The sequence below is a fragment of the Callithrix jacchus genome, chromosome 1, assembly GCF_049354715.1.
Source record: "Callithrix jacchus isolate 240 chromosome 1, calJac240_pri, whole genome shotgun sequence".
NCBI classification, from domain to species: Eukaryota; Metazoa; Chordata; class Mammalia; order Primates; family Cebidae; genus Callithrix; species Callithrix jacchus.
In genome coordinates this window covers 110,398,832-110,413,641 of record NC_133502.1, presented here as the reverse complement: position 1 = coordinate 110,413,641, position 14,810 = coordinate 110,398,832, and the positions used below count along the sequence as shown (strand labels likewise).

The window sequence follows — 14,810 nt, the reverse complement described above, 5'->3', positions numbered from 1 at the left end:
CACACTTTGGCTTACAAAAGGAAGAAACTGATAAAGAAAGAGAAAATATATCCCCCAAAAATGGGTGGGAGAAAAGGAAAACAGGAGTGCATGCTATGGAGTGTTAACAGTGCTTCTACACTGAATGTTAGTAAAAATTATAATAGAAATGGCAGCGTGTGTTTAACATTGATTATATACCATGTATTGGTGAAATGCTTTCTTATCTGTTTGTGATCCCTAACAGCAGCCTTATAAATTAGGTGCCATTATTATCCACATCATACAAAGAAAACAAAGCTAAAGAGATGTTAAACATCTTTCTCATAGTTGTCTAACATTTTGTTAGTAAGGATACAAAAGTTCAAATCCATGTAGTCTGGGTCTTATATTTTGTGATCCATATTGTGGATAAGCTATTATAAGTGGTTACTAATGACTTAGTGTAATTCATAGGGTGGAGATAATTTTTTTAGATAACTCACTTTGGGGCAGACATTTAACATCATCCTTAAATGCCAGTGAATGTTTTAATCAATTTTTCACAAGGCACTGAAGAAGGGTACACGGTAGCCCACTGAGTGCTTGACTTGAATGATATGTAGCCAAGAAGAGGTTCTGTACCACTCAACAGCAATGCAGCTTTAGAAAGCTAGCTTCTTCCCAGGATAAAGAGCCATCCGAAACAAAGAGCGTAACATCTAGAAAAAGATCTAAGGATTTTACTTGATGATGAGCTTTATTCATGCCACACTGAACTCTGCGAGAGCAAGGAACTTCACCTGTCTTATGCAGCACTTAATCTCCTGGACCCGGCGTAGTTGGGGTACATGGTACAGAATCTAGAAATAATGTGCTGAATGAACGAACGAATGAAGGAAACAACATGGATTTTAAAAAGCTATGACTATTTTAGTTTGTATGAATAGAGACAGAAAGTCTAGAATGAGCGATGTGTTTGTTCTGTTGTATTCTGTTCTGGTCAGACAGCTGGTTAACTATTAATATTTGGATGTCATTTACATGTAGGCCATTGAGCCTCAGTATACAGAGTAATTATGGTGCTGAATGGAATAACATGCTATATGAGAGAGCAGGGACTGATGGTTTATAAATGACTTCTGTGTTCCAAGCATAGGGTTAGATGCTTTTTGTATCTTTTTTTTTTTTTTTCTTTTTTTGAGACTGATTCCTGCTCTGTTGCCCAGGCTGGAGTGCAATGGCATGATCTCGGCTCACTGCAACCTCCCTCTCCCGGGTTCAAGCGATTCTCCTGCCTCAGCTTCCTGAGTAGCTGGGACTACAGGTGCATGCCACCACACCTGGCTAATTTTTGTATTGTTAGTAGAGACAGGGTATGTTGGTCAGGCTGGTCTCAAACTCCTGACCTCATGATCCTCTGGCCTTGGCCTTCCAAAGTGCTGGGGACATGAGCCACTGTGCCTGGCTGGTTTCTCCATCTTATCTGATTTAGTTCTCAAAACAACCAAGATCTCTACTGGTATTATCCTTATTTTACACAGGGAAACTAATACTGAGGAAAGTGAATATACTTGCCCAGTATCACACAAGAGTTGAACTAAAAGCCCCAAGCTCTTTCTACCTAAGTGTCCTCTTATCTATATAAAAAACTTTGCCTGCTTGTAATTTCAGCACCTTGGGAGGCTGAAGTGGGAAGATTGCTTGAGCCCAGGAGTTTGAGACTAGCCTGAGCAACATGGTGTGACCCTGTCTCTAAAAAAAGTTGGTTTTTAATTAGCTAGATGTGGTGGCCCATGCCTGTGGTCTCAGCTACTTAGGAAGCTGAAGCAGGAGGATTGCTTGAACCCAGGAGATTGAGGCTGCAGTGAGTCATGTCCATGTCACAGCACTCCATCCTGGCTGACACAACAAGACTGTCTCAAAATAAATAAATAAGTAACTAAAATAAATAACAAAATTTTTTTAGTCTGGAGAAAAATCTGCTAACAGGGAAGGGACAACAAAGAAGCTAAACCCATGGCCCCTTCCATGGCTGAAATTCTGTAATTCTACAGCATTTTGAAGCATCTCAAATACTAAAGTACTGTAAAAGTAGACTATGAGCAGTTATTCTGTGTGGGCTAGGGGATGAGGGGAGGAATAAACCCCAGGGGTGTGGATCTACAGTTGGCAGATTATAGTTCAACTTGAGGCAAAACTTTTTAAATGATGAGATCTGTTTAGCAATGGAGGGTGCTTAGTGGTAAGGAAGGAAGTTCCCTGTCATCAAAAGGATTTAGACAAAGGCTGAACTGCTACCATGGTATGCAGTAGTGCTGTACACTTCATTACTATAAGTTTAAATTTAAATTAATTAAAATTAAATAAAATTAAAAGTTCCTCAGTTGCATAAGCCACATTTTGAATGCTCATTAATCACATGTGGCCAGTGGCTACCAATTAGTGCAGTGCAGATGCTTTCCAACATCACAGAAATTTCAATTGTATAGCCTTGCTGCAGAGTTGGCGGGTAAGAATTTTGTGCCCTAGTTCCTTTTTGCTCTGAAATTGTATGTTTCTTTGAACAATTTCCATAAATCATCATTTTTTTTTACTAAATAGTTTTATTGTCTCCTACTGGCACTGATTTTTCATGACCTTATTGAGATATACCCCAGCATGTGTAACCATTTACATATTTTGGAATGTTCATTAATCAGCTATGGATAAAATTTTGCATCTTTGGAGTCACTGCTAACCAAATAGGTATCCCCTATACAGATGTTCAGAGCACCAAGTTGCACATTTATGTTCTCGAAAAGATTTCTTCCCATGCCGTTTCTCTAAGTCTTCACTCTCATTTCTGTTTGCAAATTGGTCCTCTTTACAAATTGGTCATTCCTAAAGGAAACGAATTTAACAGCAGATTGTTGGAGATTAATTACCTATCATATGCCAAAGCCACTTCCTATATGTCAGTGCTAAGGAATCCCCCAGAGATGGAATTCTTAGATTCAACTGAAAATTGTGATTAATATAATAGGTTAATTCATTGTAATTATTTTTAAGCCTTTTGGCAATGAGTTAATTCCCCAAGATCTACATTGCTTGAAGTGTCATAGAGAACACTTGATGAGAATGTTCTGGTAATAAACCTTAACCCTCTGGGAAAAAAATCCTACTCATCTTTCCTTCTGGCTTAGTTTCTTCAGAAACATATTTTGGTGGCATTTGATTTCTGGAGAACAAAGGGATCCCTACAAGGTGATGCATAAACATGCATGGCCCAGATGGACTGTGCTCATTGGAGAAAGGGAAAACAAAAGGCCCCTGTGCCTCGTTTTCTTTGGAAGTATGTCTCGCTTCAGACTAACAGAATGCGTTTGCTCCTAGAATAAAATGAACTGAAAATTGAAGATTCTGGGCCTTTTTCCCTTTCCTAATTATTTCCACTTGACTCACTTAATCTTGGACGATTATTCAATCATATCTGAAATGAGAAAATGACAGGAGTGAAATTTCCATCTCTTGTTGCAAGAGCTTATAAACATTAACAGAATAGTCCTGTACAAAAAAAAAAAATTACAAATCACAATTGATGGTGCCTTGTTTTTATATATTAGAAAAAAAGTTCCTGCATTGTTAGGGAAGCAGCTCAAATTTCGGCATATAGGAACCCTGTCAAACCCTGATAGGTGATTTCACTATTAAGGTTGAAAAACTATCATTCTAAACAAATATTTCATATTGGGAGACTGTATAAAAACGAAGGAGCCAATTTGTTTACTTGTACCTGGATAGGTTGGGAAATTGGGCCCTAAAATAGTTCCTTGAAGACCAGAATCACTAACATTCAGAGGCTCACAAACTGGTTTCTGAGACTCAGAGTTGTCCCAAGTCTATGTCCATGAGCCTTCCTGCAGGTGTGTGAATAAAAGGATACAAGCGATTCTAATAGTTTCTGAGGGTCAGATTAGGACTCAGTATACAAAAAGTCTTTTTGACTATGGGAACTGTCTAAAGTTGTGCCTAACAACCAAAATGAGGTCATTGCCCCTTACTATACTGTATCAAGCAGCAAAGTCTGACAAGCTACTACAGGTTGCTGTTAGGGAAGTCACGCATAGATAGAGGTTTGGACACAGTGACATCTGAAGCCCCTTTCAGTCCTGATTGTTCTGGCAAATTGGGGTCTTATTTTTAATTTAGCCTCCACAATTATGCTTTTGGTATTATCCAGAATGGTTTAGAATACCCCACTTCCATTACACATCTACTTTCCATACTCCTGGCATGTGGGTAAAGCAGGTACAGAATATCCTTTTAAGTGCTGCTGATTGTCTCTCGACATTCCTGAACCAAATCAAAGTAAGTTTGGAATGTTTACTAAATTGGCTGCCCCACAAGCCCACTGTGAGCCAAGGATTCAGGTGCATGTAATTTATGAAGGGCGTGCTTGCAAGAGAACTCAGGAGAGGATGGGGGAAGGGTAAAAGCTAGGCACGGGTGTCAGTTCAGGTGATCTTAGCCTAGCCCAATCCCACAGGGAGCTCCGGAACATAGCATCTCAGCATTTGTCCCGCTTTGAGTCAAAAAAGTACTGTTGTGTGTGTGTGTGTGTGTGTGTGTGTGTGTGTGTGTGTGTGTTAGGTATGGAAAATGCTAGACATTGGATCTAAAGTACACAGAAGCTGGGGCAGGGACACACCAAAGCAGAGGGCGGCAGCACATTGCTAATCGAAGGGATCAGAGGGGAGCTGAGCAGAGCATCAGTAGTCTCTCTGCCACATTTATATTACCAGTAATCTTTGAAAATTCTCCATTAGGAAGGTAAATTAAGAGAGGATCACATTGTCTATTTTAAACATATTCACTCATCAAGAGATTATAGCTTCCTTTGCATAAAGAATTGTGGCTCATTCTTACAAATCCACTTGGCAGTTAGTGATTAAATGATTAACCATGATGCTAGTCCCACACTGCCAGGTGTTGCGGAGTTTTAAAAGCTTAAGAGGGAACCAGCCTGGTCCTCATGGACTGACCAACACAATTGTGCAGATTAAATTTATAACAACGAAGACCGCTTTCCCTAAAGGGCATGGTGTCAGAATATACACAGTGGTGACAAGGTATACTAAAGACTTTTCCAGAGAACCTGGTTACCCAGGTTCTTTCCCTCCTAGAACAAGCTCTGAATGACAAGCTTCAGGCTAGAATATAAAAGAATCATGAGACGAAGAGAAGGTGTGCGAGCCTGTAAGGTGTAGTGTGGTGTGGACACAAGGAGAAAGTTGGGGGTGGGCTATTTTTCGAACCAGTATAATGTAATGTCTGAAAGCCCGATTGGGATTCTAACACACCCAAATCCACACCTGACATTTGGTAGCTGTGTAATTTATTTTCGATTTCTTATCTCTACAATGGAAGTCACAATAGTATGTACCCCATAGAGTTGTGAGGCACACATTATCCAACACACTGTAGAGACTAGTATCTATTTAAATGAAATGCAGTCTTTAAAAGCATTTCCTGTTGACAATCCACATCCAACCCTTTTCTGTAGGATTCAGCTGCATGTTGCTCTTTTCCTTCCTGACCTGAAACAAAGTGTCATATGGTAGTGGTTTTAAAGTACATTGTAATAGTATCTGTATCAGTCAGGGTTCTCCAGAAAAAGAGACTAAGATAAACATCTATATATTATGTGTGTGGGAGTGGGGAGAGAGATACTAATTTCAAGAAATTGGTTTATAAGATTATCAGGGTTGACAAGTCAGAAATTTGTAGGGCAGGCCAGAAACTGATGCTGTGGTCCACAGGCAGAATTTCTTCTTTTTTAATGAAATTTCAGCTTTTTTGCTCTTCAGGTATTTCACTGATTGGATGAGGCCCACCCAGACTGTAGGAGATAATCTGTTTTTAAAGTCAACTGACTGTAGATGTGAAGCCCATCAACAGAATTCCTTCAGAACACAGCAGTCACATACCTAGATGAGTGATTGAATAACTGGATACCAGCTAGTTATTTCTGACCCCAGAAGTGGAAAACTGCTTGGGGGTGTTCTAAAGTACTAAAGAGTATATGTATATCATACACCAGTTACCCTGCCCCTGTGGCTCCCTCGTGGAGAACGCTTTCTGGTTTGCCTTTGATCAGTGGTAAGCAAGCACCAGCTGCCTGCCTAGTTTATCTTGGTTCTATGAGAAAACACAGAACACCTGCCTGTTGATAATAATCACCTGTTCAGAGAAGATAAATACATGGATCAGCGTCTACTCAAGACACATAGCGCAGAAGGCTGTGTGTGAAGCATGGCCTTGGATGCTTTCTTTTTCTCTCTGTTTGCTGTTCTTAATACTTTCAGCACTAGATTTTCGTTTCATGAGCATAGTTCTATGTGTACGGCTCTCTCGGAAATTTTACATAAGGTCTCTAGGCACGTTTAAGAAGCATATTTCTAGAACTATGCTTGGGTGGGTATTTCTACAATCGAGCTGGTCTCGGTACTCCAATTTTTTCAAGGGTTTCCTCAAAAATCTCTCAAGAAGTTCCCAGTTTTCCCCATCACTTGCAATCTCATCTATGCTTCTGTTTTTTTCTGTAGTACTTGTCACTTTCTTCATAATTTAGTTTACTGTTTATTATCTGCTTTCTCTCAAATGGAAACTTCTCTGAAGTCTTTTGATTGCTGTTGTATTTCTGGCCCCTAGAATAGTGCCAGGCATGGGGTTGAGGCCCAAGAAATATTTCATAATGAGAAGGACAAAGTGGGGCAGAACCTCTCTGGAACCAATGGAGTGTGATTAGGGCAGAAGAGCTGAATGATTTCAGGAATGGGGTTCACATAACTACAATGTGAACAAAGGTCCTTGGTGTCCAGTAACACAGCTGTCCTTTGAAAGAAGTGAATTGACTCAATGGCTTCAAATTCCACTTTTTCTGCAAAAAGCAGTCAAGACTTTAAGGGCAAGTCCTTTGCTCTTTGCTAAAAGCACATAATAAACTAGATTGAAATTTAACATTTTATTCCTGTGAAAATACAATCCAAACCCTTTTTAAGACAGCCTCATTTAACCACTTTTTATAATGAGGTCTGAAGAAAGTCAGATGTGTGTTACAGGAAAGCTAAGAATTATTTTGCGTGTATGGTCCTGTGCTTAATGGTTGCTTCTCACTGGAGATAACATTACACTTTAAAGGTCCAGATGTCCCAAGGAGGCTTCTTAGAAAATTGTCAAGATATGACAACAAGCTACAAAACATGACGTGTTCATCCCTGCATGAGCTGGAATTTGCTTTCCCAGTATCTCCAAGTCCAATGACTTGCAGACATTCTAGCACTTGGACATATTCTCTCCTCATGTAGTACCTCACCTAGTACCTGTGAACTGGAGTTCCAAAGTCACTGCTTCAGAAAGATCTTTATTAGTCACAGCTAATTAAGGAAAATAAGGTTTCTGTTCTCACAGTAAAAAACACTAGGTTTTTATATTTCCTCGTTTCCACCGTTCATTTCCTCTTTCCACCACCAGAAAAATCTTAGGTTCTCCTCAAAATTTTTATAGAGACTGGTAGTTCGAAAAGTGTAATCCCAAGACCAATAGAAGCATCCTCACCTGGGAACTTACCAACACTTGGCAGACTTACTGAATTGGCAGCTTTGGGGTGGGGTGCCGCAGGTGATTCTGATGCATGCCCAAGATTGGGAACCACGGATAAAGACCCTCCCTCCTGCAATTGAAAAATTTCCCTCTGTCTTTATTCCTAATAGCTAAGAAGATGTTGGTAAAACATTCATTATACAATTTTTTTTTATCAATAGTTGGGCTTCTTATTTCAAATATAAAACTATTGAGAGACCAGCCTCCCAAGAGATTCTGCTATGTGCCTCCTGCCTCACCCTTTAGATAATTCCTGTACTAGAGAATGTTTAAAAACCTTAAGGGGTCTGAAAGTCCCTTTTCTGGTCTGAAGATCTGGGCAGGATACTATACTTCCATGTGATGACTGCATTTCTATGCATTTGGCTTTCTTTTGGAAATTTTACATCAAGTCCCTAGGCATGTTCAATTTAAGCACTTTGTAGAACCATGCCTAATCCCAAAGAAAACCAAATTAACTCTGACCATAAAGTTGTATGGAATCACACTGTTGGAAAACATGAATGTTTAGTGAAACGACCAAAGAACTACCAGCTTTTGATGCCAGGAGTAACCCTAGCTGTGAAATTCCTTGCGAAGACCTATTAGTACTGATAACTGTAAAACCCTAGAGTAGTTGGTAATAGAAAGCAGAGAGGCATCCTTGTCTGCCCTTAGTAAAACATGTGGACCCCAGATCACTTTTAATTTATGTTCCATCATTAAAATGTGATCACCAGAACTCATTCCAAGCCTTGATTTTTGTTTTTGTTTTTGTTTTTTGTTTTTCCCCAGTGTTTCTTACACAGCATGTGTTAGGTTAGTATCGAAATAACGAACATATCTTCCAAAAAGTCCTGAAAGAGTTGGGCACTAACAGTCTTGGCCAGAGATCCCAATGTGCCACAGCTGAGGAAATTAGAAGTCACGTCTCAGTCCCTACCTGTGTTAAATGCCCCTTCCCTGTATTTAGGGTCACTGTGCCATGTTCATATTCTTGGGCTAAATAAAACCAGGACATGTATTTGTCTCTTTATGAAGCTTTCTGAGATCCAAGAAATACTTCTCTAAATAGTAACTTATTGGTGTATGTATGTGTTTCTTTCTGATCAGAATTTGGTCATTGTCCTTGCCAGTGGTGTGCTGGTACTGTTTAACAACCAGCTCTTTAGATGGAAAAACCTGTTTGTAGAATTGCCAATTTCCATTGGTGTAAATACTTCTCTATGACCGATTTTGAGCTATCAGTCTGTCATCATTGCATGGAAAGTTTGGAAAAGATGCACACAATTAGCACCTCAGATTGGTGCAAGCCAGCTTTGGAACATTATTGGAATATAGAAAACTTGGAAAGCAAAAGAAAAGGTTTTTAAAAAGGGAAAACACGTTCATAATAGTGCTACTGAAAGCAAAAATCAGTTTTAACGTTCAATCACATTACTTTCTGATATTTTAGCTATGTATTTTTATATAATTCTCATATTTGTTTTGCTTTTATGTTCATGAATATCATTTTAAGTGCATACTACTCTATCAAATTGATGTAAAAGCATTAATTAGCCCTACTTGTGGACGTTTAAGACATTAAGTTGCAATACCAAATCAGAAAATGTTATAAATGCTATTTTTATATATTTGCATATATTTAGGGGAGGTACAAATCTTTGACAGGTCTATTTAAGACAAGTTCTAGAATCATTGATTATGGACCTTGAAAAAATATATTCTCATATACTCTCTAGACTGTTTATACCTGTATTCACTCCTATAAACAGTGTTTAACAATGTCTCCCACTACCTTCACTGCTACCGTTTTTAAGTTTTTGATAAGTAAAAATGTTTTAACATCGCTCTTTGCAAGTGTGCTGAACATTTTTTATATTTATTTCGGTTTCTTCTTTTTCTCTTGAACAGTTTCTGTTCATGTCAAGGCTTTATACAATGTTTCCTTCCCATTTCCACGTCCCCACCTTTCATCTCTAGTTTTATCTATTTCTCTTCCCCAGGTCCCCGGCTCACCTGCTTGACCCTTCTCCACACAATATCCAGGCACACTTCAGGGTAGGCAGGTTCTCTTGTAAGTCTGCAGGGCTTATTCCTCACTTCTTTCAAAGTTTTTTACGAATGCCATCTCCAAGAGCCTTTCCTTGATCGCCTGTCTGAGGTTGCCATCCCTTACTCCTACTCATTGTCTGGCTTCTCTGCATTGCTTTTCTCCACAGTATTTATCACCATCTGAGGTTATATGTCCTTTATTTGTTCATCTGCTTCCCCACCTAGAGTCTAACTTTCATAAAAGCAGTCAGTATTGCTAGGGTCTAGAGAAGTACGTAACTCAATTGCTGAATGCATAAGCATACTCTAAAGGTTTAGTCTGTATAAAATCAATTTATACACATGTGTTTTAAATACCAAAGATGATTACCATTTGCAATATTTATATTTCTAGATTGCTTTCAAGGTATTTTTTGCAGAAGCAGAACGTTAATATTTTTGACACAACCTCTTCCATTGTTTTATTTCAATTACACTGACACAATTTTTAAGAGATCAGATAACTTTTCACCTAAGTTTATTCTAGTATTTATTTGGCTTTATTTTTTTTGACATGTAACTCATCCATGTATAGGATCTAAATTGTTCTGTTTTTGTTACTTACTGTTTTGTTGCTCTTAATGACATTTTTATCTTTGAATCATGTTCCATAATATTTGAAAATTTAACTTGAGTATTTTCCTTTCATGGAAAATCTATAGGAGCTAAATCTCAATGGGCATTTCTTAATCATTTCTGGGATATTTTCATGACAGTGTTTCTATTTTAAAAGCACTTTCCAAGACGAATTAAATCTACTTGAGTTTGTTCTTGTTATCACTACAAGTTCTGATAAGATACAGAGCAAATAAAAGGAAGTATAATAGGAAGTTGAGTTCCCAGAAGTGGAAATATCAAGGACTGAAGTCAAATCCGCCTCTAGCCACATTTTTCCGGAAGCGCTTGCCAGGTGTTAGGATTGGAGAACTGACCCTTTTATTGACACTCGGTTAAGCTCTGTGCCTCACCCACAGTTGCTGCTTAATTTTTTGTGGGTTGAGTTGTACTGATAGAGCATGATGACTTTCCAGGAAAATAATCCAAGGACCAGCTTTCCTTATCGATGTCTCTTCCGTTTTCTTCTCTCAGTTGCGGTCCAGCACAGAGCTCCATCCAGACCTGCTCACGGATTGCCTAACTGTGCAGCCCCTACAGCCAGCCACTTCCCCTAGAGATACTGCTGCTGAGGGGACTGTGGGACACTCCCCGGGACCTGGGCCTGACCTGTATTCAGGTAAAGACAGCAAAGGAAGAGCCAACCACAACTCCTTTAGGCCCTTTACTCTGCTTAAAGGGAATGCTCACCTGAGAAAAATTCTGTTAAGATCATCTGTTGCTTATCAATGGGCTGCAGATTGCTCTCCACCCCTTCTGATGCCTTAGCTGGGTTTGGCAGCAGATTTTTTCTCATAAAGAAATAAAAATAGTGCATTACCTCTTTTAGTTCTGGACTTCTGCCAGAAATTCACTGCACCTAACCCTCACAGGTATGTTAAATTTACTCACTTGATTTAGACTTAAAGGAAACGTTTCCCCTTAAGCGGGTAGCAGGCTGCATGTGGATTTCTTAATGAAACAGTTGTCATCTTTGTTTTAAAAGGAAGCCCCAGGTCTCTAAGGAAATTTCCACATCAGCAAACCAACTTGTAAGAATGTTTGTTCATGTTTGCCAACCATTGTGGGAAAGAAGATGAAATGACACTCCCAGACCACCTTCCATCTGCCTAGGTTTGAATAATAGGTGACTATATTTGGAAAATTACATGTATGTAATAAAGAAAAACAAGAAAACATTAATATGCAATAAGGAAGTTATTTTTTCTTAGCCTGGATTTTTGTGCATTTTCTACTCTGTAATGGTGACATACTTATGCAAACATAATTAGTGATTGTTCTTACATATGGCATGCTCTTACTGTCATGCTATGAAGATGAAAAATTTACCAGTTCCACATTCCAGACAATGAGAATTTTCTATTTTCTGTGGTTTGCAGATACCACTCCCACCCCCATCTGATGCCAGGTTTGGCAGCAGACTGTTTCTTTTGAAAAGTATGAATAAGCCATTTGAATTTAAAATTTACAGATGCATTGCAGTGGAATGGGAGAAAAACATGCTTGTATAACTTTTTTAAACTTGACAGTTCTCAGTTGATTCAGATGCAGGGGGAAAGGGCAGTAAGCAAGTATTTCAAGAGTCATTTTCCATGATTGAGAACACTTGAAACAGTCAGAGGCCCATCTTGTTCAGCTTTGTTCCCAGAATTTCACTTCTCCAGGTAGCTTATCACTGAAAGTGTACCCTCTCTACTCCTTGCCTTTTTTTGTTTTTTAATTCAGATGGAGTTCTGCTCTGTCACCCAGGTTGCAGCACAGTGACATGATTTTGGCTTACTGCAACCTCTACCTCCCAGGTTTAAGCAATTCTCCTGCCTCAGCCTACCTAGTCACTTGGATTACAGGTGTGTGCCACCACACATGGCTAATTTTTAGTAGAGACAGGTTTTGCCATGTCGGCCAGTCTGGTCTCAAACTCCTAACCTCAGGTGATCCACCCTCCTCAACCTCCCAAAGTGGTGGGATTACAGGCGTGAGCGACTGCACCCAGCCCCTACTCTCCTTATTTCACCTTCTCTCGGGTATAATTTTGCTTTCTAACTTCTTGTCTTTAAAAAAAAAAAAAAATGGATTATGCCTTTAGTTGATTGGCAACAAACCAAGAGGCAGAACCAAGCAGGAGAAAAAGTTACAAAACAAAAATTGTAAGCCTTTCTTTTAAAGTTCCAGAAACATGCTTGTTGGAGTGCGTATTAACATCTGCAAACCTTTTCCCTAGATCTATAGAAGGAAGCCAAACCATGAAAAATGGAAAAGGTGCAAAAGGAAACTTCATCAGTTAAATGTAAAATCTGAAGCGTTAAGACAATTTGATGAAGATTAAGACTTGGCTAAATAGCAAAAGTACTTGGAGTTACTCCCTTTGTGTCACAAAATCAAAAAAATTGTTTAATGATTGTCAGGCACATCTACCTTTTAAGTGCTAGTAAATTTATCACAAATGTTTTGATGGAAACCCATTGAGTATGAGCATAGATTAAGAGGCGGTTAAATTTGACTTTGAACACTAATCTTTCAGAAGCCACAGCAATTGAACTTGGGGTGTGAAGTAATGATTTTGCAATGGAAATTGTCAAGTAGATGATGCTTTATACAATTCTAAGAAGGATAGTTGCATAGCATGAAGATGAACAGAAAAGATGGCAGTTTGGCACATACGAGTCTTGCACATCTCCTGAGGGAACAGCCTTCCCTCATTGAAACAAACTTTTCAGGTTGAAAATTCAGAGCTTGATTAGGAATGATTACCTGAAAAGACTTATTTCTGTGAAAGATAGTGTCTCAGGTTAAAGCAGCCAAATACTACTTGAGGCCATGCTGAGGGTGACTTCAATAAAATTAAGATATTTACTAATCTATTCTGAGAATCCCAGGGCTCCCCCACCCTGCTCCTGAGCTAACCTGAGAGCAGTGTTGTAACCTAACAGGAAAGCCAAAGCAGCAATGAGCAGGCCTGAATGAAGAACGGCTCATTTGTACTTTTTGCCTGTTTGTTCAAAGGTTCTGTGTTCCAGATAATGCCACAGGCCAGGCCTGTAAATTTAGGTGATTTTAACTGATAATCTAAGGGGAACTGTTTCATAGCCAGTAGATCAAAATGTGAAAGCCGCTTTCAAGAATTTGTACTTGCATAGGTCTTCTGATGAACACCTGTGATGAACTAATGATGTATAGAAGCTCACAACTTGGTGAGTCTGAGATACCGTGGACTGTATGGACCAGTGCCTGGTCTTGGCAGGGAGTCCATTTATTAACAGTGAATGATGTATGGAAGACGATCTGTCCCATGAGTGATCACAAAAATTATGGCTCCTTTTAAACCTAAGCTATACTGCAGATTCAGTAAAACGTGACCTTAATAACCTATGCCATGAAGCCATTGTAGAGGCCAGTGTGGTTGATTTGAGTCCCACAAACTACTCGGGAACAAACACAGCTGGACTAAGAGAAATCTACAAAAGGAATTTTATAACTTCTCTTGGTTTGTAATATAGTTATGTTTAGAGCTTAAGTCCTGTTGAATTATCCAAATTTTGAATGTAAACTTGGATTTTTTTTTTTTTTTTTTTCAGTAAAAAGGTGCTTTGTTCAGGTAATAGGGAAATGTAGAAGCAAAAAGACTCTTTAGAGCAGGGTTATTTGAAGTCATGTGGTGTTCTCTTCCCTCTACCCTCCTTACTGGGAGGTGATGGCTTCTCTATTACGACATTACTTTTTGTGATAAATAGCACCTTAGAAAATCTATACATGATTTAACATGAATTTGTGAAAGTTAATATTTCATTTTAATGTAATTTTATGGTCTGTTTCAATACCTTTTCTACTTTCTTGAGTACTTGCTGTCATGGGACAACTTGCAGAGTTGTTATAAATTTTCTGTAAAAGTGCCTCATACAGTATGTCCTCCAAAAACAGTAATTAGCAATTTATTAGAGGTCCTAAACTAACAAATCTCCGAGTAGATTAAACCTCATAGGAGAGTTGTGAAGATTAAACACAACTATATAGAAGTCTTTAAGAAGGCTTAAGACATAGACCATTGTAAAAATGCATAGTTATTACTTGCATTAAATTCATAAATCACTGCTTTGCTTGAAATTCACAAAGGTGAAAGTATCATTTTGGAAACTGGTGGTGGTCAAAAGGGCGTGGAAACTCAAGGCACAAAAGAAATTTAAAGGGAAACATTTGGCAAAGTCTGAATCATTTTTGAACTATCAAAACCTTTCAGTTTTTGTAACCTCTCTTGCATCTGGATTGTCCACCAAGTTAGATTGGGGAATGTGATGAGGTCTGGAGCACGCCTCCAACTTCTGTTGTAGGCACTGTTCGTTTTAACCTATTCAGCCCTCTGTAGTCCTAAGTCAGTCCTTCAGTATGCATTAAATCTGGAAACCTTGTGAAAATAGTTTGCTGGGCCCCATCCCCAGTGTTTCTGATTCAGTAGGTCTGAGTGAGTCCCAAGAATCTGAATTTCTGCCAGGCGTTTCTAACAAGCTCTCAGGTGACACCACCAG

General features: G+C 38.9%; 1 protein-coding gene across 7 annotated transcripts in view; it reads left to right on the top strand.

Moving 5' to 3' along the window:
• GLIS3 (GLIS family zinc finger 3) overlaps positions 1–14,810 on the top strand; it is a 496,781-nt gene that overhangs the window by 414,783 nt on the left and 67,188 nt on the right. For 5 of the 7 annotated variants that reach the window (XR_013533763.1, XM_078368412.1, XM_035305005.3 and 2 more), the window contains one exon: positions 10,765–10,909. The exons of the other annotated variants lie outside the window; for them this stretch is intronic. Coding sequence is in view for 4 of the 5 variants with exons in the window: in XM_078368412.1 (XP_078224538.1) it covers positions 10,765–10,909 (145 nt within the window). In the remaining variant the exon portion in view is untranslated. The remainder of the gene's footprint in view (positions 1–10,764; positions 10,910–14,810) is intronic. 7 annotated transcript variants of the gene reach the window in all.